The 24,002-nt window shown below is 38.5% G+C and overlaps 1 protein-coding gene across 1 annotated transcript in view; it reads left to right on the top strand.

Annotated features, from left to right (window-relative positions):
- ABCC8 (ATP binding cassette subfamily C member 8) overlaps nt 1-24,002 on the top strand; it is a 73,176-nt gene that overhangs the window by 5,469 nt on the left and 43,705 nt on the right. The window contains exons 4-10 of the mRNA XM_030240026.2: nt 3,967-4,133; nt 5,476-5,718; nt 6,564-6,752; nt 11,560-11,724; nt 13,667-13,822; nt 19,216-19,350; nt 20,294-20,456. Of these exons, the coding sequence (XP_030095886.1) occupies nt 3,967-4,133; nt 5,476-5,718; nt 6,564-6,752; nt 11,560-11,724; nt 13,667-13,822; nt 19,216-19,350; nt 20,294-20,456 (1,218 nt within the window). The remainder of the gene's footprint in view (nt 1-3,966; nt 4,134-5,475; nt 5,719-6,563; nt 6,753-11,559; nt 11,725-13,666; nt 13,823-19,215; nt 19,351-20,293; nt 20,457-24,002) is intronic.

The following is a 24,002-nucleotide window of genomic DNA, read 5'->3' as shown; positions in this document are numbered from 1 at the left end:
TTTACTCACCTGTCAACCCACTAGAGTGCAGTGTGGCCATGAAGCAGCTTTGCTTTACAGCCTCATTTTATGAGGTAAATGAGAACCAGGAGGGAAAGTTAAAGTTGGTGATAAGCTTTTTGCTGGGTGTATGGGAAACAGGGCTCATCTAGAAGAGATCTAATGTTGCACACAGAGAGCTAAGTAGAAGAGCTGATGTGACATCTTGCTGCTTCTGAACATCAGTGAATTTCCAGCAAACTGCTGGGTATCATCTGCCTCAGCTGCAGGATGAATGCTCTCAGCTGCAAAGAGTTGGTGGCTGTTTAAAACAAAGACTAACAGAGCCTTATCCAAAAACTGTTAAACCCAGCAGGGGAAATCTCACTGGTGCAGTGCAGTAGAGCATTACAGGTCTTATTATTAATTCTAAACAGGGTGAAATTTTCCAATTCCATGAAATTCTGAGATGTGTTGTTTCTTGAAGATGCTTTTCACTCTGTACACCAAATCCATTTGTAGCTATTCATAAACAAGGAAGAGGCAGATACCATGATAGACCAAGGGATTAGTGTGTTTCCTTGGCAATGCAAAAGGAGGACTCAAAGTTCCCCTGCTGATTCTGACCCTGCCTTTCAGCTTTAGCCCAGGCACTTGGCTATTTTGAAATAGTAATTATTAGTATTTCTTATCAATAAACATTGACAATATTTTGAATATTTATTCAATGAAGCTAATGACTGAATTCGTGAATGTGGTTGAATTACCCAACTATTGGAACACCCTGATCTGATGTTCTTTTTCTGTATGATTTTGGTCTGTAATTCTATTTCAACAAATGTAGCTGTTCCCATGTAGTGCTGTTTACCAGGGCACTCTCACAATAATATTAATTTTGATGCTTTTTGCACCACATGATTGCATGACATCTGTACAGTTAAGCAGGACTTGTTTTAGAATAGTTTTCATACTGGATTGGAAAAATCTGCTGCTCTCTCAATGTTTAAAATACACAACTGAATGGTAGCATCTGATTCCACTGTTTTTAAAGTTAGTTTCCTTGTTTTAAAGATAAATGAAACTTAAAAATTAATAGTAGGAGAAAACTACAAGATAACAACAGGACTTTGAGGTGTTAATCTGAAATGGGTGGTAGTGTGGGAACACATGGATGTCTTCATTTTAGAAAATTGTCCTTTTTTTAAAACTAATCCTAATTGTATGACTGCTTTACTGTTTTACATTATATCCCACAGCATATGTCACACTTGAGATGGCCACAATACACAGAGTGTCACCATACAATTTCAGAAAGCTTCAAGCCATACAGAGTCGCATCACTTCAAAAGGCTTCAAGCATCTGCTCTTTCTTGTTCTTTAGCCCAACCTTTTATAGCCCTCATGTTCATGCATTGCACCTGTGTGCCCTCTGTTCCCTTTGGTGATTGGTCAGTGCACCTGGGCACTCCAGGTCTCATTATCTTCAATATTATCCACCTGTCCTGCACAGCTGTAGCCCATTAGGGATGAGACTCTGCTGCAGCTCCACTCCCAATTACCACAAACTATCTACCTACACCTTACTACTACTAGACAAGCATCTATTTTTCTGATTCAAAATTTTTGTCCTTTTGCATTGTAGTTGTTTCCCTTGGAAATGGTTTATTCTCTAAAATGGAATTTCTTGCAGAAAAATATTGCTTATTGCTTAGTACAAAAAAAATTCTCTCCAAACAGGCACAGGTCAATTAATAAATCCCATCCAGTTAAATGTGTGGCTTTTTTGATTGGGCTTAATTCAATAAAGGTGTAGAAGAATTTGAGTTCCACATTGCCTTATTTTTCAGAGGTATGGCCCAGCTGAGAATCTACAACCTGGTGGTGTGGGTTGAGGTGTCTTACATGGCCCAAGAAAAAGCAAGGTCATTTAGGCATGTACAATAGGTCTAAAGCAATCCAGTAAATGTCTCTGTGGTTTGATCACTTCACAGTTCAGACCAGTGTAAGTTCTTAGAGGTAATTTCTAAAAGCTGTCAGCCAAAATGTACTCACCAGCCAGATGATAAAAGCATCATCTATAAGGACCAGAGCCACAATTGCATTTTCCAAGGAGCCTTGAGTGGCCTGTCAGCATTCTCCAGATCAGATTAGATACACTTGTTTTCAAAAGTGAAAAGCTAAGTAAATTCAAATGCTTCTAAGGAAGTGGGACTTGAGAATGTTGTGTTTGGCACTTATAATACTTCTTAGATAAACAATAAATTAACATTATAACAATAATAATAAAAGGTCATATAGACCCTTATTTAAGCCCTAAATAGGAGAATGGCTCTGCTAGTTCCTATTTATAATTCCAAGACCTACATAAATGCCTGTTGGCTTGGTTATTTTTTTGGAAGTCCTCCACTGGTGGATATTTTCAGTGGGCAATGTTTAAGTCCCTTTTATTCCAAGAGGGATGTGTTCTCAGCCTGTTGTTGGAAGAATGAAATAACAAGGTTTAACAGATGAAGGTGGTCAAGAGTAGAGCAGCATGGAATGTAATTCTTGGATGAAGTGAGACTTTATAGGCAGAAGTACTGCAAATAGGGAGGGATAGTGCCTTAAAGGAAGGAAGCAGTCTGAAACAGGATGGGAAGAGATCTAAGTTGGGGAGATGGTAGGAAGCCTCACATAAAAAAAGCTAAAGTTTTACAAGAGAAACTTGGTAAGTATATCTAGTATATCTTTAAATCCTCTCTGCAACCACACTGGCCACTGAAGTGCAGTGTGCAAATACTCTCCACTCAGTGTTTTCCTCTTATGAACTAGCCTCTTAATTTTAGAGGAAGAGAGACTCCCTTGGCAAATGTCCTAATGAACAGTGTTCCTGTACTGTTCCATTCACTGTCCTCATTAAAAGAAGAGGTTTTAACTTAATTTCTGTAGAAGCAGGACTGGCAGTCCCAAATCTCACATGGATTCTCTGCATTGAATTTCGCTTTGCTTGGAAGGCTAGCCCCAGAGCACATCTCCAGAGAGCTTTCTGGTGCCTCAGTGTAGCTGGAACACCACACATTCTTTGAAATTTATGCTGCTTCCTTATGATCATCCATATTTAAGCTAGACTTAGAGTTGCTAATGCCTTGGTTGAAGTCTTCTTTCTGTGGTGTTCCAGCAAGACACTTGGAAAGCACATCCAAGCTTTTCTTGGCAGTTAGAGCTCATTCCATCTGTTGCACCATGGCAGATACAGCAGCAATGAAAGGTTTATTTAGAAGAATATAATCCTGGGAGGCATTTCCATGAGAATAGGGAGCAGGAGCTGGCCTATGGTGTGATGAATGGTATGGAGAGTGCTTCCAAGCCACCAGAGCTTATTCCATGAATTATTTAGCTGTAGCTGCTGGTAGCATGGGCACCTTGAGACAAGAGGTTTCATAGAACACTAACAAATGAAAGTTGTATTCCATGAATGCCAGAATATCCTTCCTTGATGTGACTGTTTTATTTACATTGTGAATTACATATATGGAATTTTTGTTTAACAATACTGCAGCAGCAGTTTGGACAAAGTATTTTGATATCTGTTCCTGACACATCCCAGAGATTCACAGGGAATTTTCCTTCAAGCCACATTCATAGCAGTCTTGCAGCATTAACCAAATCTGAAAAACATTATTCACAGGCACCTTCACTTTTGGAGCAACAGCCTCCCTTGGCTGATCATGTGGACACAGTTTTACAACAGATGAAATTTCCTTCAGCAGACTTACTTTGTGAAACTTTTGAGATATCACTAAATCTAATAGAAATGGCATTTAGAACTAACATTATCTTACTATTTTAACGGTTTTGGAATTAAATTAAGTTTCTGTTAGACATGAGAAAGGCCATTCTCTGGTTTTCTATATTGTGTTGAATTCTTCTTGAATTATATTTTATAATGACTTTGTATATTTTTGCAACTATGGAACTGGTTAATTTGTTTGATTTTTTTCTCTACAGCATTGCTGTTCTACTGGACTTTGGCTTTCATAACTAAAACCATCAAATTTGTGAAGTTCTGTGATAATGGGGTTGGATTTTCTCAGCTTCGATTTTGCCTCACGGGACTCTTGGTTGTTCTTTATGGAATGCTACTAGCTGTAGAAATCAATGTCATCAGGGTGAGGGTAAGTAACTATGCTAGAAGTCTCCTTCTGTAGTTTTTATTGGTTGTTTTTTGGGTTATTGGTATTTTTTAAATCCTTTTTCTAGGTACTTGGTGTAAAATGTGTTACTAAAGGAGAATGAAAAATCCAGTTAGAAATTTGACTATCAAGGGTTAACAGTATTTTACTAGGCCAGATGAATGTGTAATTTCAAAAAATGCCAGACTCTGTTGTTGATAATTTAAGATCAATTTCATCTGTTCGAGTTTGCTGTAATTTTTTAAATTATTCTGTTTCAGTCATGAGAGCCAAGTATTTCTGATGCAAGGGAAGACTGGTAGAAAGGAATTGTCTGCTCTATCAGAGAATATCTTAGACACACAAATAGCATCTCTCATTTTCCAGGAGACAATCACAATAAGTGATTTATTTGGGCTACTAGGGTTCCTCCCAGCTATGGTTTTTTTTTTTCCCTCTGCAGTGTCTGCAGTCATAATCTACACTGAGACTTTGGAGACTGTTGGATATATAAATTCCAAACTTCCCTTCAGCTGGCACTCACCAACTGTGCACACAAAATAAATTTAGGAGGGAAAGAAATATTCCTGTGTAATTTTTTTTTTTTTTTTTTTTTTTTTTTTTTTTTTTTGCTGCAGCACCAGTAGCTCCATGTTCTGAGCTAACAAATGTGTAGCAGTGTGGTGTGGGTGATGAATCCCAGTGATAACCAGAGGGCTGCGCTTTAGCTCCTGTGTCCCATGTTGTGCTATGTGGAACTCAAAGTAATGCTGGGAGTGTCCTGTTTAAATAATTGAGGTGGTCAGTCTCTTCCAACATGTCTCAAGTGAAAGGACAAGAGGAGATGGTCTTCAGTTGCACCATGGAGGTTCAGATTAGTTACTAGAAAAACTTTTTTTAACTGAAACAGGGGGCAGGCACTGGAATAAGTTGTCCAGGGAGGTGATGAAGTCACTGCATCTGGAAGTGTTCCAGAGGTGTCTGGAGATATGGTATAGGGATGATTAGGGTGGTTCTGGCTTGGTGGTTGTACTGGATGACCCAACCATGATGATTCCGTTTCTATAAGGTGGTTTGGGTTTTTTTTTTTCCCCTGCAAGTATGCAAATTTTTGCACCATAAGCAGAGTCATAGTAAATGATAAGAATTACTTATTTCTATGCTGGATGCCTCTGATTATCCTCAGTATCTGAGGAAACTGGATTGCTGTATTGGTTGTACTTGAATGTCTTTTAAGAGACCAAGATTGATTCATTGATTATCTGCAATGTCCTTATCTGTTCTTTGTGCACTTGTATTTTCTACACGTTCACTGTGATTCTGCTGGTATTTTTCTGGATTTCAGAGGTATGTTTTCTTCAAAACTCCTAAAGAAGTTAAACCTCCTGAGGATCTCCAGGATCTTGGTGTGCGATTCTTGCAGCCCTTTGTGAATCTGTTATCCAAAGGAACATACTGGTGGATGAACACATTCATCAAGACTGCCCACAAAAAACCAATAGACTTGAAAACCATAGGCAAGCTTCCCATTGCTATGAGAGCTCTGACCAATTACATTCGCCTTAATGAGGCCTTTGAGGCACAGAAGGTATGCAAAGCATGGAGTTATGTCTGTCTGCTTACTCAGAGCTTATGTTTTTGATTATTTTTATTATCATATAAGCCTGACACAAAGAGATATAAACAGATATGATGCAAATGAAGTATTCATTGGCATAACAGCCCATATACCAAGAGACCACATTCTCAGTTGTGCCTCGTACAGGCAGTGACATTTCTCTAACCAAATGTGCATGTCAAGCACATTACTGGTTAAATGTGTGTAAAATGTGTACAGCCTCTATTTTGATGTGGAAAGCAATCATGGACTGTGTTTACTGCACACCATTATTCCTCCTAATAAGACCCTGGAAACATTCAATTACACAGTCTGCATTAATTAGGCCTTGCAGGGCTATTTTTTTTTCCATGTTATTTCAGTTACAGTTTGCCCATAGAAGAATTCAAAACTGAAGCTACCTCGGCTCGAATTAATTTTCACTCCTCAGTGGGACCTGAGTGCATACAGGATTCTAAGAGGACTTGTTTGCATCCTGCTTAAAAAGTGTATGCTTCCAGTCTCTGGCTTCACCAGAGAACCTGTCACTTCCCTCCCTCTTTTTTTTTCCTTCCTCAGCAGGCCACAAACAACACACTTACTTGGTCCCTATTAAGGGTAGGAAAGAAATCATGGTTCTTTTTATGGAGAAAAGTGCAAATTACTGTTCTAACTCTACAAAAAGAAACAATAAGTTGTAGTTCCTCTGCTTTCTACCTGTGAGATTACAAATGGTTGTCAATGAATTAAAGCAGTGATAAAAATACCAAGTATTTATCAGACCTGAGGTCAATGCATAACAAAATTCTTACTAATTTTAATTTAATTCTGACCAGAACAAAAGATCATCATCTCCCCAAGGATCCAGATCCATTTGGCGTGCTCTCTGCTGTGCTTTTGGAAGACCCTTACTTCTGAGCAGCACATTCCGTATTCTGGCTGACTTGCTTGGATTCGCCGGGCCGCTCTGCATCTCTGGGATTGTTCACAACGTTGGGAAAGGAAATAACACCATCCGCCCACAGGTACTGTCAAAGTGTCACCAAAAGAGAGGAGTCCAAAAAGGGATGCTGTGACTCTGTTTTGTTTGTCCTCAGGAAGGAAAGCGACTCTGTGCTGTGTTGGTGAGTGCTGGCAGTGCCAGTGTGAATGTGCTGCCTGATACCCACTCCTGTACTGTGATGGAGGGTCTGTACAGGGCAGCAAAGGTGATTAAGGGACTGGAGTGTGTCTGGCAAGGACAGCCTGAGGGAGCTGGACCTGTTCAGCCTCTAGAAGAAGTGACTGGGAAGGGACATCATCAATTTATATAAATATGCAAAGGGAGGGTCTCAAGAGGATGGAGCCAGGCTCTGCTTGGTGCTGCCAAGCAATAGGACAAGAAGCCATGGGCAGAAAATGATGCACAGAAAATTCCACCTGAATATGAGGTAAAGCTTCTTTACAGTGTGGGTGACTGAGTGCTGAAACAGGTTGCCCAGAGAGGTTGTGCAATCTCCCTCCCTGGAGATGCTCAAGAGCAGTTGGGATGAAATCCTCTGCCATGTGCTCAGGGAGGACTCTACTTGAGCAGAGAGGTTGGACTAGATGACCTCCAGTGGTCCCTTCCAACCTGATCCATTCTGTGATTCTTTTAAGGGCAAAATATGTGAGCCATGCATCTAGTCAGCCTTGCATTCTGGAAAATAACCTCAGTCAAGAGAACAGTGAAGCATATCCAGAATCCCATCAATATCATAAGGAATTTAGGTGCAGTCTTGAGTAGAGATTGAATCCAGTATGTGGCTGAGTGCTTTCCAGAAAGGAAAAGTGTGTTTTCAATAGGCTTGGCTTTTCATTTCAAAAATGAGGGATGTCTAAGAGGATTAAAGCAGAGTTCTGTCATCATTATAAAATGCCAAGTAATTTAACTGTGACCAAGCATTCCCTCTAGTGCCTTTGGGGAGGTTAGTTTTGAAAGATCAACTGAAACATATTTTTAAAGGATACTGTTTAAATGAATGCTCTCCAAGAGGAAGCAGAATATTTCTTGATTAACTGAAAATAAAGATGTAACTCAGGAAGCATCTTTTCATTATTAGGTGAGGTCACTCAGGCTGGGTTTCTATGAGATAGATCAGTTTATTTCTGCAGCTCACTTAGTGTCTGATGTAGGACTTTTTCTAAAGTCTGTTGACACTAATGGAAATATACCCATCCATTTAAGTACACTTTGGATTAGGTCCACTGTAAATATTGAAGTCCATCAGCTGCAGTGCAGAAAATTTAACAAAGGCCTCAGGCTAAAATTAACTGTTTGTCCATTTTGCAACCCTTATCCTAATATTTGGAAACTTGATTATAGTGAGTAGGTTCAATGGAAACCAGTTATAGCAGGAAATGAGAAAATTAGGACTATAGTATTATGTTGCAACAAAGTACTGTGGAAGCTCTTGAGCTCTGCTTTTCAATAATTTGTTTGGGACACTGTTTCAGCTGAAATTGTGATTTGATATAATTTACAGACTGTCCTATTTAATTTTCCTCTAAGATTGTCAGCAGCTGCTTCTCTGTGAAAAATAAAAAGTTCAGGTCTGGTCCTGACAGGCCCTAAGCAGAGCTTCACCAGCCTAGAATCCTCACTCACTAGCTGAGCAGTAACCTCACTGTTGTCATTGACACCAGTTTGGGATCACCTAACAGCAATATTTACTGATGGTCATAGTCCACAGGTGACACTTAAGGGTGTATTTTAGCTCTGCTTATGTTTTCCTTATGTTTTGACATTGTTTTCTGGTAAGGGTCTAACTACATTGAAGTTTGCAAATTGTTTTTGCTGGGTGAGATGAAATATCTTTCTAATGAAGAGCTTCTATTCAAACAATCTGGAAGCAGACTGGGGTGTTCAGGAGGGCTCCCATGTATATTCACATACCTAGCCAACTTGGTCTGTTTTGGAAAGAAATACCCCAGCTCTGCTGCTAGGAATGCTAAATCCCTGCTTGTAATGAGTCAAAAGAGGAAAACCTTGCCTTATAGTTTGCCCCTGTGAGCCTCATAGGTGTGAGAAACAAGCTTTCTAAAATTGTCATATGAAAGTGATGATAAGTGGAGGGAAATAGTGTTTGTTCTTGATGTGCTGTTGAGTTTGAGGGCTCTGGAAAGAGTTGCCACACAGTGGGACAGAATCAGATAAGCAATAGGAGTTGTGAGTACAATGGAGGGTGTTTTTACCCATCTCTTGCCCAGCTGCATCTTAAATATTTAGATTGAAATATTGAATGAGTCAACTGTATCTTTCAAAGAGAAATTCTCTTTGTGAAACTGAAGGCAAAGAGATAGAATAATTGTTCTGTTCCTCAGGTCCTTTGTGACAGATATAACCCACCATGGAGCTGTAACTCAGATCACATGGGTGTCACAGGCAGCATTAACTGCTCAAGTTAGTGCTGTAGTTAGTCAGAGCACAACAGTGTCCTAAATTCTGTCATGCTCTTCGTGTTTATTTATAACTCCAGTATCAATATTTATGGCCACCCCAGAACATTCCTGTGACACAGATTTCTCTGAGTGTTAATCATTTCAGACTGAAGAAGAGACTGACAGAATGATAACCTTTATCATTTGCTGGTAGCATCTTCCACGTTGCAACTTTAGGATTAGCAGTTCCAGTATTAGGAGTGGCTGCTGACATAACACATTCAGAGATGCAGCAAACTCATTATTTAAAAAGCTCTAGAAGTCATAGGGCCCCATGTAGCAAAAAGCCCAATATTGACACTAAGAATCTATGAGACTTGAGTCTTTAATCATTTAAATAGCAGCTTTTTGCTCAGTCTTTTACTGGTTAAAGCAACTTTTAAGAATTGGTGTTACCCTGAAGTTGTCAGGAAGGTGGGACACTGAATAGTCCCAAAGCCATTTCTGAAAATACAACATATGTCATCTTCTCAAACAAGGTTATTTGCCATATATGTGAAAGATTCAGGAAGTGTTCAGGTATTTCTGTGTCTCCTGCAGGCTGACAAGTGTGTATAGAACCTATTGTAGCTAAAACACAGGTAAGCTCAGTAAGCCATAGTGGCCTGATAATGCATCTGAGGCTTGGCAAACATCTTGCTATCAGCAGGTGTGTCATCTTTATGTATGTATGTTTGTCCTCTTCTTCTCTCAAGGGAGTACTAGAAGGAGGGATGAGAATATTCATCTCACTTTCCCTCCTTGTCTATTATATGTTTTGATGGGAATCAGTGCTGCACCAGAATGTCATTGCTAGACAAGCATGATTTGTCAAACATAGGTGTAGGGGAAAAAAGTGTTCTACATACAGTAAAAAGTGGTATTAGCTGTAGAGATTAGCAATACTGGCCAGATGTGTATGGAGGACACCACTGAAAACCTGAACTTTCGAGGCTGTAAATAATCTGGAAGAGAAACTCATTTTTAGTGTTCTGTAGACTATTTGTAGTATAAAATGCTGCTGTAGCCTATTTGAATTGCTATGGGATAAGTAATAAATTAGGGCTTTAAAATCCCTTCAGGGTGCAAATAGGTAAAATAGCAGTGAAATGTCTCTTTATCTGAACTATAATTGCTGACATGTACTGTAATTGTTCAGAGTTTTGCATTTAATACAGATTTTAAAATCTTCCTCCTTTTACATTCCTTGTCAACTCTGTTCCTCTTTTCTTCTGGCTTTATATCTCTGACACTGTTTGGGCACTTTTTTGGTTCATTTGGCCTATTATTCTTTTCCTGGGCTGATTTTCTTATCTCAATGATTTGAATTGGCTCAGGTAGAAATCCATTTAGCTCCCCAGCTAGTGCACAGTAAGCAACAGAAGCATGGAGGTTGGAGCAACCAGGGTATAAATAAGAGTAAGGAGAAGTTTTTTCTTTTCCAGCTGGCTCAGCCAAAAAAACAGCTGAAAAACCTAATTTTTGCCTCTGTATGAACTTGCCATATGGGGTTTTTATGAAGTTAACTGCAAGGTGCAGATCAGATTTAATAAAATGTACAGACACTGAGAGCTTGTGAAATGTAGCTGATTAAGTGTTATAGCAGTTGTGAAAACTTCAACAGCAAAGAAACTAAGTAGGCAAGAAAAAATGTGCTGAGCAAGGGATGCAGCAGGAGTATAAATCAAGAAGCCTTCTGAAGGGGACTAGAAGGAGTCATCTTCCTAATTTTGTCTTCAATGGAAGCCAAATCCAGCAGTCAAAGTTTTGAAGGAGCCTAAAGGAGAAAGAGGAAGATGGAGACATTTTAGTTACAGAAGGCTTCTCATGGTGAGCCAACCTCTCAACTTGTTGTGGCACCAAAGATGTCAGATTGTTAAATAAATGCACTGTTTTCCCATTGAGCTGTAGACATGCTTCAAAATGCACTTTGGTATCTCATGAGCTTGCTAGAAGGTAATGACCATATATAAAAGTGAACAAGGTGCTGCAGGCCAAACTAATTTGCATGGTTCCAGGAGTTTTGGGTTTTTTAAAAGTTCTGAAGGTCATTTTTAGTGTCCAGTAACCTGAGGTGTTAAAATCGAGAGACTGATTTTTTCCAAAGAATGTTAACTGTTCCTTTTTGATGATGGGCAGTGCATGTTTTTTAATAAATGACCATATGGAGTGTCCTAGAGTTTTGGAAGGATACCAGAAATCCTATAAACATCATTTTGCATTTAAGTGAAGCTTACTGAGTTGGCATGTTATGAGACTGTTTCTTGGAGGTGATAAACTGTGAGGATTCAGACAAGGTTGTGGGAGCATTTTCAAAGTAATAAACTGTGATTATCTCTGCTTATTAATTATGCAAATTACCACTGCATCTGATTTCTAACTTTCTTTTTACAGATTAAAATTCTTGGTGTTTTCTTTATTTCCTCACAAGAGTTCCTGTCCAATGCTTATGTTTTGGCTGTACTCTTATTTTTTGCCCTTCTACTGCAAAGGACGTTTCTGCAAGCATCATACTATGTTGCTATTGAAACAGGAATCAACTTGAGAGGTGCAATACAGGTACCCAATAATCACTAATTAACCTTTTCACACCCTCATAAACATGTAGATGTAAATATAAATTATATAGCTGTTAAATTCTGAAATGCTTCTCTGCTGAAATGTATTGAATGTACCATTGCTGTTAGCAATTGTGTTAGCCCTAAATTGTTTCCTTTGCATCTTATTTTGATGATTTGATGTAATTGCTTATTTTCAATATCCAATGCTGTATTTCTTCTTACCTTTAAGCAAAAATTTGCTGACAGTAAAACTGAATGTAACTTTTGAAGTAGTTTAAGTGTGAACTGCATCTCTCCCATTTCAAAGGTGTTTTTTGGTAGCATCACGTCCCATGCAAATAAAAAATCCTTAAAATGTATTGTAAATATATTTTGGACAGAAGGATAGGTTGTATTCCCAATGCATAAGTAGTGTTTTATCCCAGGGGTCATGCCAGAAAGTCTGCCTGGCACAGTGGAGTCTGTAAGCACTGATCATAAGTCAGATTGCAGAAATGGGGTCTGTAAAATCATTGTGTAGCTGACAACTATAGATCAAAGTTTGATGTGGCATACAAAGCTCTGTGCCTGGAAATGAGAGAATTTAGTGTAAGATTACAGTGTGGGATTGCCAAAGGCACTGACTGAAACCTACCCTGGACAGCATGAAATCCAGGCTTAGTGTAACTTATAAGTTACCCTATTTATCCCCTGAGCTGCATGGATCCTGTGGGGAGTCTCCATGATGGATGGATGCTTTCAATAGCAGCCTAATTGTTTAATTCTCTTTTGATCTTACACTTGGAAGCACTTATCAGCTGACAGACTTCTGGTTTCCATCCATTGGTTTTGCCTGACTAGAGTGAAGTAGAAAAATTCTACAGCAATAAAAATTTGACCCAAAAGTAAAAAAAAAAAAAAAAAAAAAAAAAAAAGTGACTTGTATCAAGTGTAAGAGCTGCAAATAACTGAAAAATACAAGGACCAAAGCAAGTGTAATAGGGTAATAGTTGGAAAAGAGTGCTAAATAAATTTTGTTTAAGAAAAGCTTTGTATTCACTGTTCTGGATAACAGAGGTCCAGATAATGCCAGTTGGACTATTCAAATTAGAAAATTTTTAGTCAGCACTCTAAGCAGCAGATCAGTGTTAATGGCAGTCTCCCTGCCAGCATTTTTATACTTTTTTTACTATGCTTTTTTCTTTAAATATTTTCTCTCCTCCTGTCCTGTATACATCTGCCACTGATTTTTACCAAACTAGGTGGTAAAAGTGTGCTTTCACTATTCTATACTATGTTATTTTTAACCTGGTGCCTGATTCTACACTGAGGCAACTGCTTAATTCAGTACAAAATTGTACCTGAGGCATTCACTGTCTGTGAATTAAACTGTGTAATGGAACTGAGTTCTCTAAGCAAAATGTATCAATGTTCTCAGCCAGGAACATTGTGCTGAGGTTGGATGGGACCTGAGTCAATTGCCAGAAAAAAATAACAAGGATTATAATACATTAAGAATTATATATTGAATCTAATAATATCTTAGTGTTAGTTACAGGAAGGGCACTCTGTGGAGATGCTGGAGGTGTAAATCAATAAGAGAGTGAAACCTTTACTGACCAAAAATGCTCAAGAACCACATTAGCTTGATTAACTATGAAGTTGCTAATGTGTTCTTGGGCATTTTTGGGCAGTAAAGGTTTTATTCTCTTACTGATGCACAGGGATCAAAAAAGGGAGTGCTTAGACAACCACAATGCAGGTAACAGCACTGTGCTTTGTGTCAGTGAAGATGAGTAGCTTTCAGTTTTATGGAATAACATAAAAGGGCCAAACTTTATTCTCTTCATTCAAGTTACTGGAAATGTTATTTGCCCTCAAGATGCTGGGCCTGGGGTTTAGATGGAGCTAGAAGTCTCATTTTATTTCTGTATGCTAGTACCTTTTGATCTCTCTTCCAGACAAAAATATACAATAAAATTATGCAGCTTTCAACTTCTAACATGTCTATGGGGGAGATGACAGCAGGCCAGATCTGTAACCTGGTTGCCATAGACACAAATCAACTGATGTGGTTCTTCTTCCTCTGCCCTAACCTTTGGGCTATGCCAGTACAGGTAAGGTGATTAGATGTGCTTTGGTTCTTAATGCACCTCAGTCTGTAATGGCTCATTGCATGCCAGTTTTATGAAAGTGGGGATATTAAAGAAGTTAAAGAATAACTTGAAATAAAATTTCAAGCTATTAACATCAAGAAATATTTTCTGTAATAGATTCCATATCTGTGACTGGACTTTAGGTGTTTATGATTATATTAGGATCTTGGCTGCTGCCAAAAATGCTTTGCATTTCTAACAAGAATTTATAGGGTGCAGCAGGTTGCAGTGCATTCATTTATTACATCAGGGAAGTTAACTGGAAGATATTGCAATCATTTGTCTTCTGAATCCCAGCAGAAGCAAGAAAAGTAGCATAAATATGATTACATAGAGATGATCCTTTGGACACGCCTTGAAACTATTGCTGCTTTTTGGATGACAAATTCCACAGTTTGTCACTGTTTTGGAGGCCTTTTTGTTGTTGTTGTTATAACATATTTATTTTGCAAAATAGTTTTGCTGCTTTATCCTCTGGTGTCTTTTGGCCTGTATCTAAATAGCAGTCTGATCCCTTCAGTCTCCTTTCCCATTTGGATCATCCTATACTTCTGTTTAGGAATTTCATGAAAAAGCTGGCAGTAAAGCATGAAGTTTCATCTGATACTCAGCATCCTGCAAGTCTTCCTGCTTCCTTCCAGCTGCTTGGTGCACTTTTGTTGGGTGTGCTTTTGGTTGTTCAGTGCTGGCAGTAAATACAAACAGAAGAGGCAGTAGAGTTTAAATTCTCTTTTTGGCGAATTTGGTATTTTCTAGATGTATAATTTCATTTCAAAAACGTGATGAAAACTTCATTGTTTTCATGTCACAAAGGCAGTCTGGTGCCAGCACCACACAGAGACTGATTTTGCTGGTGTGTAAGTCAGAAACCTGCAAGTAATCTATCAAGCAGCTTTGCATTTTGGGTTGCTTGCCCTTGCCCAAAAATTAAATGGTTTTCATAAGACTGTATATAGACACCAACTGGCAGATCATGTTCCCAGACAGTTTATAATGTTGTTTTAGGGGTGTTGCTTATGAATTTGTGTCCATCAGCATGTTATATAAATGATTTTTTTCTGTAAGATGGTAAGCACATAAGAAAATGGCATTGAAAAGCTGGGGGTGGGAAAGAAAAGCCACCCCCATTCAGATAAATTCAGATAATTAGATAAACTGTGTGAATGTCTGTCAAAGAGCGAGGTGTAAGACTGCTGGCCATCAGGACTTTTTCTGATAACAAAGTTATTTACTAAATTGAGTGGATTTTGTAATTGTTCCTGTTGAATACAGGTTTTTGTCAAGCTGCTACAGATCAGTAGAGCAATGCCCCTCAAAATCAGGTCTTCAAATCATCTGATCATGTGATAAACCAGATTAACTTCCTAACCTGGGGTAAAAAAAAAAAGCCTGATTTAGCTATTTGCCCTGATTTTTTTTTTTACCCTCATTGAGGAAAATACTTGGTGGGGGCAATGCAGGTCCTTTTATATTGTCAGTTACAGTGAGTCTTTGATTTCATCTTGTATCCTCTTGTGTAGTCTCAGTCTTGGGCAGTATCCATTCTCTGAAAAACCAGTAAGTGTCCTCCTGAAATACCCTGAATCTTCACATTTTTGCCACATGTTTGAAACCTGCTGTGTTATCACTGGTAGTATCTCTGGTAGTGGAGGTAGGTTGCTTCTGAGACTGCAGTAAGATGTGGAGGAACAAGTAATCTGTCTGAATCTCTGATAAATCTCTTGCTAGCTCCATGAGACTTGTGCAAAGCCTCAAATCAGGATAGAGAACCTATTGAGGTGTAAACAATCAGCAGTTTATTAACTGATGGCTTCTTATAACTGTGCTTTCTACATGTGAGATGAATAAAACCATGCCTATTAAAATATTGAGATTTAAGGTGATTGTGGCCATGTCTAGGTCACAGTGTGGTTGCCTTCACACAGTATAAATAACAGCAGTATAAATAAACAGCATTTCTCTCTTCCAGCAGTTACTCCTGCACAAGATGTATGGACTAGTTTTTCTGATCTACTCTGGAGGAACTTATATGGCAGTTTAAAACACTTGGCTTTCTAGAATTAAGGGAGGGTGATGGCTATAGCAGTTATCATCTGGAATTTTTCAGAAAGCAACTTGACTTGCTTTTGGCATGGTTTCCCTGAAATTATTGGTGGGGGAGGAAAAATAGGAGCCAGATGATTTTAAAGTGGGGATGAAAAAAATTATCAAGGAATATATCCTACTATTGATGTCTATTTGCAAAAGAGAGGATCATTAAAATGAAAATAAATTGAGAGGAAATATCATATTAGATATGGTTACATATTGGCAGTTTGTTGGTAATAATTTGGATGTCAGGGTATTTTCATTCCTAAAAAGCTATGGAGAGTCAAAAAGAGTCCACCCCCTTAATGATAATGTCTAGGGTATCAATTATTATAGACAAACTATGTACAAGCTATCAATTTCATGTATGTTTATTTTCTAAGACCTCTCTGGCAGCTCAGTGTAGAGAGTTTAGTGCAACTGAGAATTAATCCAATTCCACTGCATATTCTGTAACAATATTTTGCTCTAATGGGCCAGAAGTCTCAGACTCATAAAGACTTCCTGACAGTCTGCAGAAAATAAAATTATATTTGCATTAGAATTCCCCCTGTGATGCTCCTTGCCAGATGAGGACGATCAGTGCTGGAGTGTGCTCCTGTTTTGTGGGTGGTGCACTCCTTGCCAAAATCAGTGAATCACATTGGCCACAAAGGCTTCTTCAGGAGGTTTTACCATAGCATTCATTCAGTACCTTGTTTTATGAGGCAGTGAAAACAATTACTGGCTGCTTGAAAAATGGCTAATACTACATTGCACAAACTCCGTTATTATTTAAAACAGGTTTTTAATTGTTTTGTAGCTCTTAGTCTAGCAATCAACATTTCAGCACCTGCTGTAGATTTTATAATAGCCATTCATGACAAGTCCAGATAATTTGAGCCCCATCTTTCCTCTGACTGGACTCAATGGGAGCTTTATCATTGCCTTAAATTACTGTTTGAATGTTATTGGAATCCATGAGAAGAGGCCCGGGGATGCCAGTCAGTTGAAAGATGCCCTCAGTAGGTTTGGCTCAAACCCTGGGAGCAAAGTGAGGCCTTATAATGGCCTTCTCCCCATGTCTCCATTTGATAAACACCCTTGTTTGATTTCATTGTGATTATTAAAAAATCCTGTATTCTCATATCTCTGGCTCGTTGGTAGGGACAGCTTACACTTGTAATGAAAGGACATTTGTCTCTTTCAGAACTGCCCACAAAGCAGTTTCTGGCTGCAAGTATTTGCCATCCTTCACTAAATAATCAAGACAAAATAACCAGAGCTATTGGTGAGCTTTTTGCTCCTGATATTTGTCTTTGGCAGAGAAGAGCTTTGGGATTTTGATGAAAGAGAGCCAGTGTTTCATTACACAGACTTTTTTTTAATATGATTTTTGCCTTCTCAGGAATATTGATGAGAACCCTCCCATCTGCCAGATACTGTCCCCCAGAGCTCAGATGTTATCTGTGTACTCTTTATTCTTGACTCTGTACTTTGTGATGTGATATAGAATTATTTTCAATAAGATTTCATCTCCTTTCAGATACAATTTTTCACTTTTCTTTTTTCCATACATGCTGAAGGTATTTCAAAAGTTTGTCTGTATTATCACATTATAAAGATGAAAATGGGATAATTTTTAAGCTATTGGAAACATAGTATTTTTATTGCCAAGACTGACCCTCTCAGTAGCTAGGATGAGGGTTGGAGAAGCAGCTGTGAGCTAGCAGCTCCCTCAGGATCCAGCTGGGATAGTTTCTCCTTGTCTATGGGAGAAGCTGATGCTCTCTTTTTAGAACCAGGGATCCCATAATGTCCTTTACTATCAACCAGTAGTGAGAGAAAGCAGGAAAATAGGGAGTCAGTGCTCTGCAGTGGCTTCTCACTGTTCAGCGCTTTCCTGTATTTTGAGTGCCCACAGCATCTGCCCATGATGAAACAGTTGGGAGTGAAAATCTTGATCTGTAACAACCCAAGACCAGTTTGTGTTCTGGAGGAGAGCTCTGACAGGGGTATCTGGCAGAGGCCTGGTGTGTTTTGTTTGGTTTCAGACACTCATTACTTTCCTGACTTCAGGTGGAAGCAGATTGCTCACTTACTCATCACTGAAGGATTTTTAATTTGCAATTTAGCCTTGCCTCTTGCTAGATTCCTGGTGCATATACTGTGGGATTTTACTTTCTTGTCAGTACATATTGTCTTTGTCAATACTGTGGCTCATTTTGAGAGCCATGTTTTAGTTCAGCTCAGCTGTAGAAAAGCATCAGAGTTCCTAAGAGGAAAAAAAAATCTTTTTTCTCTCTGTGCTTTAAATTGATGGAAATGTGGAAACTACAAACTCTTTTTTTTCATGTAAACAGACAATTCCTATAAATGTGTGGAAATAGGCATAGACTATTGAGCTTTGAAATGATGGAGGACACTTTCTGTGAATGTTCTGAGAGTGTACAAACATATCAAGAGTAGTAGATAACACATTAAGGAAATTTCCAATTATTGGGGTTTTTTTTAATAAGGGAAATGATGTATGAAATTAACTTTTTATCCCTGTGTCTTCTGATTGATTTATCAACTTACACTTTTAAATACTTAGGCTGCCCGTGTTGCAGATTGTTCAGGAGTCAGTCATTACAATAGTGATAATTAACTTTGGTAGCTTGTATATATTGTTTGTGTTTATTGAGCTGCTTACAGTAAACCATGGATGTGATTTTCTTCTTGATTCTTACTTATCCAAAGACAAAGCTTTTTTTTTTTTCCCCACTTTTTCTCTAACTCTTTTTCAAAAGTAATTGTCTATCTGGCAGTGTAGATCCTTAAAACAGGTCCTTGCCAGTTTGTCAGAGATTATCTGAGGTGAGTGTTCTCAGTGCTATGGTGTGTTATTTGGAAGAATTTTTAAATTAAATTTTATTTAAAGGTGTTTTTTAAAATCTATTTATTTTTCAATAACGTTATTTTAAATAATTTTGAGAGTTAAATTATGGAAGATACACAAACCTGTAAAATTTTCTTTTACTGTGCACAATGGGGAGAAATATAGAAACAAAAATACAGAGAATGCCCAGGCTGGGAGAGGAGCACGGGGTGAGTGTCTGGGTCCCTGAAAGAAGCCCTGACTGATCACATTGGCTGTGCCAGCAGTGCTGAACTTGTCACATTTGGGATGGCTTTAACTGCAGCTGCTGTTGGTTGAACATGGTCCCTTATGCTGAAATTGGTCTTTGTGGTGCATACCCCAAGAGAAGGCAAGGTCTTTCCCTCACCTTCTGTTTTCCCAACAGATAATTGTAGGAGTTCTTCTGCTCTACTACCTTCTTGGAATCAGTGCCTTAATTGGAGCAGCAGTAATCATAGTCCTGGCCCCTGTTCAGTACTTTGTAGCAACAAAACTCTCACAGGCCCAGAGAAGCACATTGGTGAGTGTCTTCAAGCTAATTTGTGATCTAAATATCATATCTGGTAATTATGCACTGGTCTGTGCTTGGAATTACAAAGCTAACCATGGATGTTGGCCCAGAATTGCTCCTCACACGTTTCATAGTGTTCAAGAATGTGAGATGGTAAGTGTAAGCAGTAAATACCTATTTTTGGGGGTTTGTATTTTTCAGCAAATGTGGTTCCCTAAGACCAAAAAAGCCTTTAAAACCTTCTAACTTACAGATACAGATGATCAGTAGTTGTGAACTGAAGTGACTCTGGGCAGTGCACAGAGCTGTTAGTTGTGCAGGGCAAGCTGTCCAAGGGGAAGGGAAGTAGGAATGCTGTGTCCAAACTCGGACCCCAGATGTGGAAATCTATCAAACAGATTTATTTAAACAAACTCCATGCACAGTGTGTGCCTCAGCTGAAGAGCTTGGAGATCTGCTAAGTCACAAGCTGTTCCTTGATCCCTCATTTGGCTTGTCTATAATTTGAATTACCTGCATCACTGCTGAAAATGTTACCTTGCTTCATTGGCATTCCCATGGCCAGCTGCTCTGAGCCTTATTCCCCCTTTCAGCAACTGTTGCACTGCCAGGGAAACCAGGAACTTGTCATGGAGCCAGAGCTTGCTGAAATCTCTTCCACCACAGATCATGGGGAGTGATGAGAGTTATTTGTGCATCTTCCTGTGTGTAGAGGAATTCCTTCCCATCAACAGTATGCCCCCTTCCAGAAATGTGGACAGCATTCATTCTTGCAGCATCCAGCCATACAGTCAGTGTCACCTAGAAATTCCTGCAGATGGGAACAGCGCTGTTTGTGATGGAAATGTCTGCACTGTGCAAGGGGACTGCTTATAATCTGTGTCATCCTTATGCTTAGGGAAGCAGTGTTTTTATTGTACTCTTCAGGTAAATGGCTGTGTAAATGTTGCAGGAGTACTCCAACGAGAGACTGAAGAAAACAAATGAGATGCTGCGGGGCATTAAGCTCCTGAAACTCTATGCTTGGGAGCACATATTTCACAGCAGCGTGGAGGAAACCAGACAGAAAGAAATGACTAGCCTCAAGTCTTTTGCCCTTTACACCTCCATATCCAGTAAGTCTGTTCCTTCACAGTAATCCACTGCTCAGCTAAGTGCTACTGAATTATTAGCTACTAATGAGTTTACCATTTCTCTGTCGAGATTATTTCAGTTGCTTTAGGCTCTGATCTGTACTTCTCACTTTCCATCCAGTCAGACCCTGCATTTAATTCAGTAGAACTTTGCTTGTATGGGAAATATGCCTAAAAGAAAAAATGAGTGCTTCAAAGAATTGACTTTTTCTGGACAAAAGCTTTCAAGGGACAAATGTTTCACAGACTGCATTTAGCCAGCAATATTCTCTTTTAGAACACAGCATTCAAGAGAAACTGATGTTGAAATTCATTTTTTGAGGGTTTTTTTCTGCATTTTGCACAATTCAGAGCATACAAATCATTTGTGAGAGGCATTGTCTTTGCCCTGAAGCTCCAACAGACAATATTTACATGTTCTTACTTTAAACTTGAATTTCTTGTTAAAATAAGTGCTTCTTAAAACCATTTCTATATCCTGGAAAGAAAAATATGAGCATTCTGGCAATTTCATCATTCTGTATCCTGATTCTTTCCTCTCCTGTTATTTTTCAAGCTGCTTAAGACTTTATTGTGTTTTTAAAAAGACCTATAGCAAATTGAACTCTGTGTTTGAGGAGATAATACGCAATACCTATATAATTGCTGTGGTAATATTTTAGAAATAATTAGTAAAGTAACACTGAAGAATATAATGTGAGATATTAATGAAATAGAAAATTTAGCAGGAAATTTTGGAGCACTGCTGGGTACCTGTACAAATATCTCCTGGGATAATAAGGAGGCCTAGTTCTTATGATCACATAGGTAATGTACTCTAAGAGAAAAATTCAGGGGGATCATGATCTATCTGACATTAAATTGAGCTATTCATTGTCTTCTGAGACCAGAAATTCTCTCTGGCAATCCTAAGCACTGTGGGCTTGGAGAGGGGTTTCTGTTTTGACATAAAACAGAATTTGGCTGCATGCTGTGAGAGCAGAAACTCTGTGTTATTCCCAGATCCACATAGATGGGTTCCCTTGGTCTGCAGTGCTTCACATGGCATTAAAATCTATTTATAGTCAGGGCCAAGGGTTCAGCTGTAGGGCTGTGAAGGCTTATTGGATTTTAAATCCTCACAGAGTCATTTGCAACAGCTAGGAAAAGGTGTATTCATCTCAGGGGTACTGATTATTCTGTGAAGCAATGGCCTAAGCAGCTGTATTATTAGAAAAACTTTAAATATTTACTGATGCTTCTTGAAACATTCCAAGTTTGCAATTGCATTCTTATTTTGTATTCAATGTGATATTTAGGTATGGGCAAAACACAAGAGATTAACTTCTCAGCTGGGGTAAAGCAATGCAGCTTTATGTTGATGGTGCTTATAATTTAGGCTTATAAAGGTTACTATTGTTTCAGCCTAGGAATTCCTTACACCTTCAGACTTGAGCAGAAATTACACTTGTCTTTGCAAACTTGCACTTTTTCAGACTAAAAAGGGAATATAAATACAGGAGAATTTTCTTTTTTACCTTAAGTATAATTAGAATGAGAGGCATAATCAGCCCAAAACACGTTGGCTAATATTGTAGTGAACACATGATTTAATTTCTTTAGGGAAAAAAAATTAAAAGGCCTTAGAGGACCACAATTTTTGTATTTGTGATCTAGAGGAAGGCAGAAAGATGCTAGAATACTAAGACAGCAGAAAAGAGATTTTTATATATAGTTCTTTTAACAGAGTGTTGAATAGACTCTGGAATTCTTTTCTAAGTACACATAGCTATTAACAGAAATAGAGAATGTGGTTGGAGCTATTTCATTCATAAGGAATAGATTTGCATTGGATTACAGAAAATATACCTACAAGTTTCAGGGCAGTGTTGGCTAGACTACAAGAAAATTACATTTCAAGACCACATGGAAATTGGATCTGGTGTGTCTCACCCCCGTGCCAGGATCCAGGCTATAAGTATTTGGAATTGTTCATGTGTACTAAAAGAGCCACTATAGAAATTACCTCTTCCTGTATTTTAATGAAAGGCCCCCACCAGAATCAAAGTTGGGTGACATCTTTACAGGATTTAATGTACATTAAAATTCAGGAAAGACAGAAAAAGAAAGGAGTGGTTTTCCTACTTCTATAATTTTCTTGCCTAATCTCTCAGAAGCAAAATAACTCCAGGCTTTCTTACAAGAAAATAACAGTGGTTACTGTTACTAAAATATCCAGACCAACTGAACATTTTTCTTGGTTCTTAGTCCACCTTTTTCCAGTAACAAAGTCCTTTTGACTAAAACTAATGAAATGAAATGTCTTAGCTGCAAAACAGAGTTATTTTAGAAAATGTTTTATTTTTCTGGACACTTGCATAGTTGAAAAAAAAGATTTAAAAAAAAAAAAGGAAAGCACCCCCCAAATTCCAGTGCCTCATATTTGTTTGGTTGAAAGAAGTTTGAAGTCCTTGTATGTACTGGTGATCTCATATAATAGCAAAATTCAGCTCAGCTTCTTGGGAGCCACCAAGTAGTGTAGATGTCCTAACTGCAGCAACCTTTGCCAACCCTACAAGATATTTATTCCATCCAGCTTCCTATTGGACAGGTAGGATCTTGTACTGTGGACAGGAGTAGAGCAGGATCCATCTCTGAGAAGCTGATCAGCTTTGCTAGATTCTCTCAGCAGATTGTCCCCTAAAAGCAAACCCGTGTACTGCAGCAGTCTCAAAGGCACATTGCAAAGGGAAGGATTTAATGGCATTCAGAAGGACAGAGCTGCAGGCAGCAAGCTTCCCTTCTTTACAATTTCTGAGCTTGTATCTACCTCAAGTTGAAACCAAGTGTGAAAACTGGTCAGGAAGTAGAACCATTAAAGAGACATGAGAGGCTGTTTGTGTTCCAACACAGAATATTTATCTCAGAAAAATATATAGGGTGTTTTTCCCAGGGATGAGGTGTAAACTGTGCATTTCTAGACTTTAATGCATGTTAGTCTTTGAAAGCTGAAGCTTTTATTTTGTAATTACACATGCTAACATACTTGTATTTTTAAATTATCCTCTGACAATGAATTAGAGCTACGGGCAATAACTCAGCTATTTTATATAAGCATGAGTACAGAATTTAGGAATATATTGGAGGATTCAATATATTCCTAAATATATAGGAATATATTGAATCCTCCACCTAAACATAGGCAGGAGAAATATCTGACACTGTATAGAGTCCTTCAGGGGTTTATGCCAAGAAAAGGATGACCAAACTGTCAACCAGAGGAGTCAAACAGTGACACTTCAGATGAAGTAATTGGGGAGAGCTTTTACTGTTTGAACGTAGCTATATCTGGGAGAAGAAAAGGACAGGCACATTTTAAACAAAAAAGAAGTGTCCAGCCTTTTTCTGTTACACCTGTACTGTTGCCTGAGTTCTATTTTAGCTCTAGAGTCTATATTCTTTGTGTAGTTTACTTACATGAACTAAAGTTGAGTGAAGGTCAAAATGAAAAGGTGATGATTAAACAATATCCTCAGGTTGTGATAGAGG

The sequence above is a fragment of the Serinus canaria genome, chromosome 5, assembly GCF_022539315.1.
Source record: "Serinus canaria isolate serCan28SL12 chromosome 5, serCan2020, whole genome shotgun sequence".
Classification (NCBI taxonomy): Eukaryota; Metazoa; Chordata; class Aves; order Passeriformes; family Fringillidae; genus Serinus; species Serinus canaria.
The sequence above is the reverse complement of the archived record's forward strand: the minus strand, read 5'-3'. Positions and strand labels throughout refer to the sequence as shown.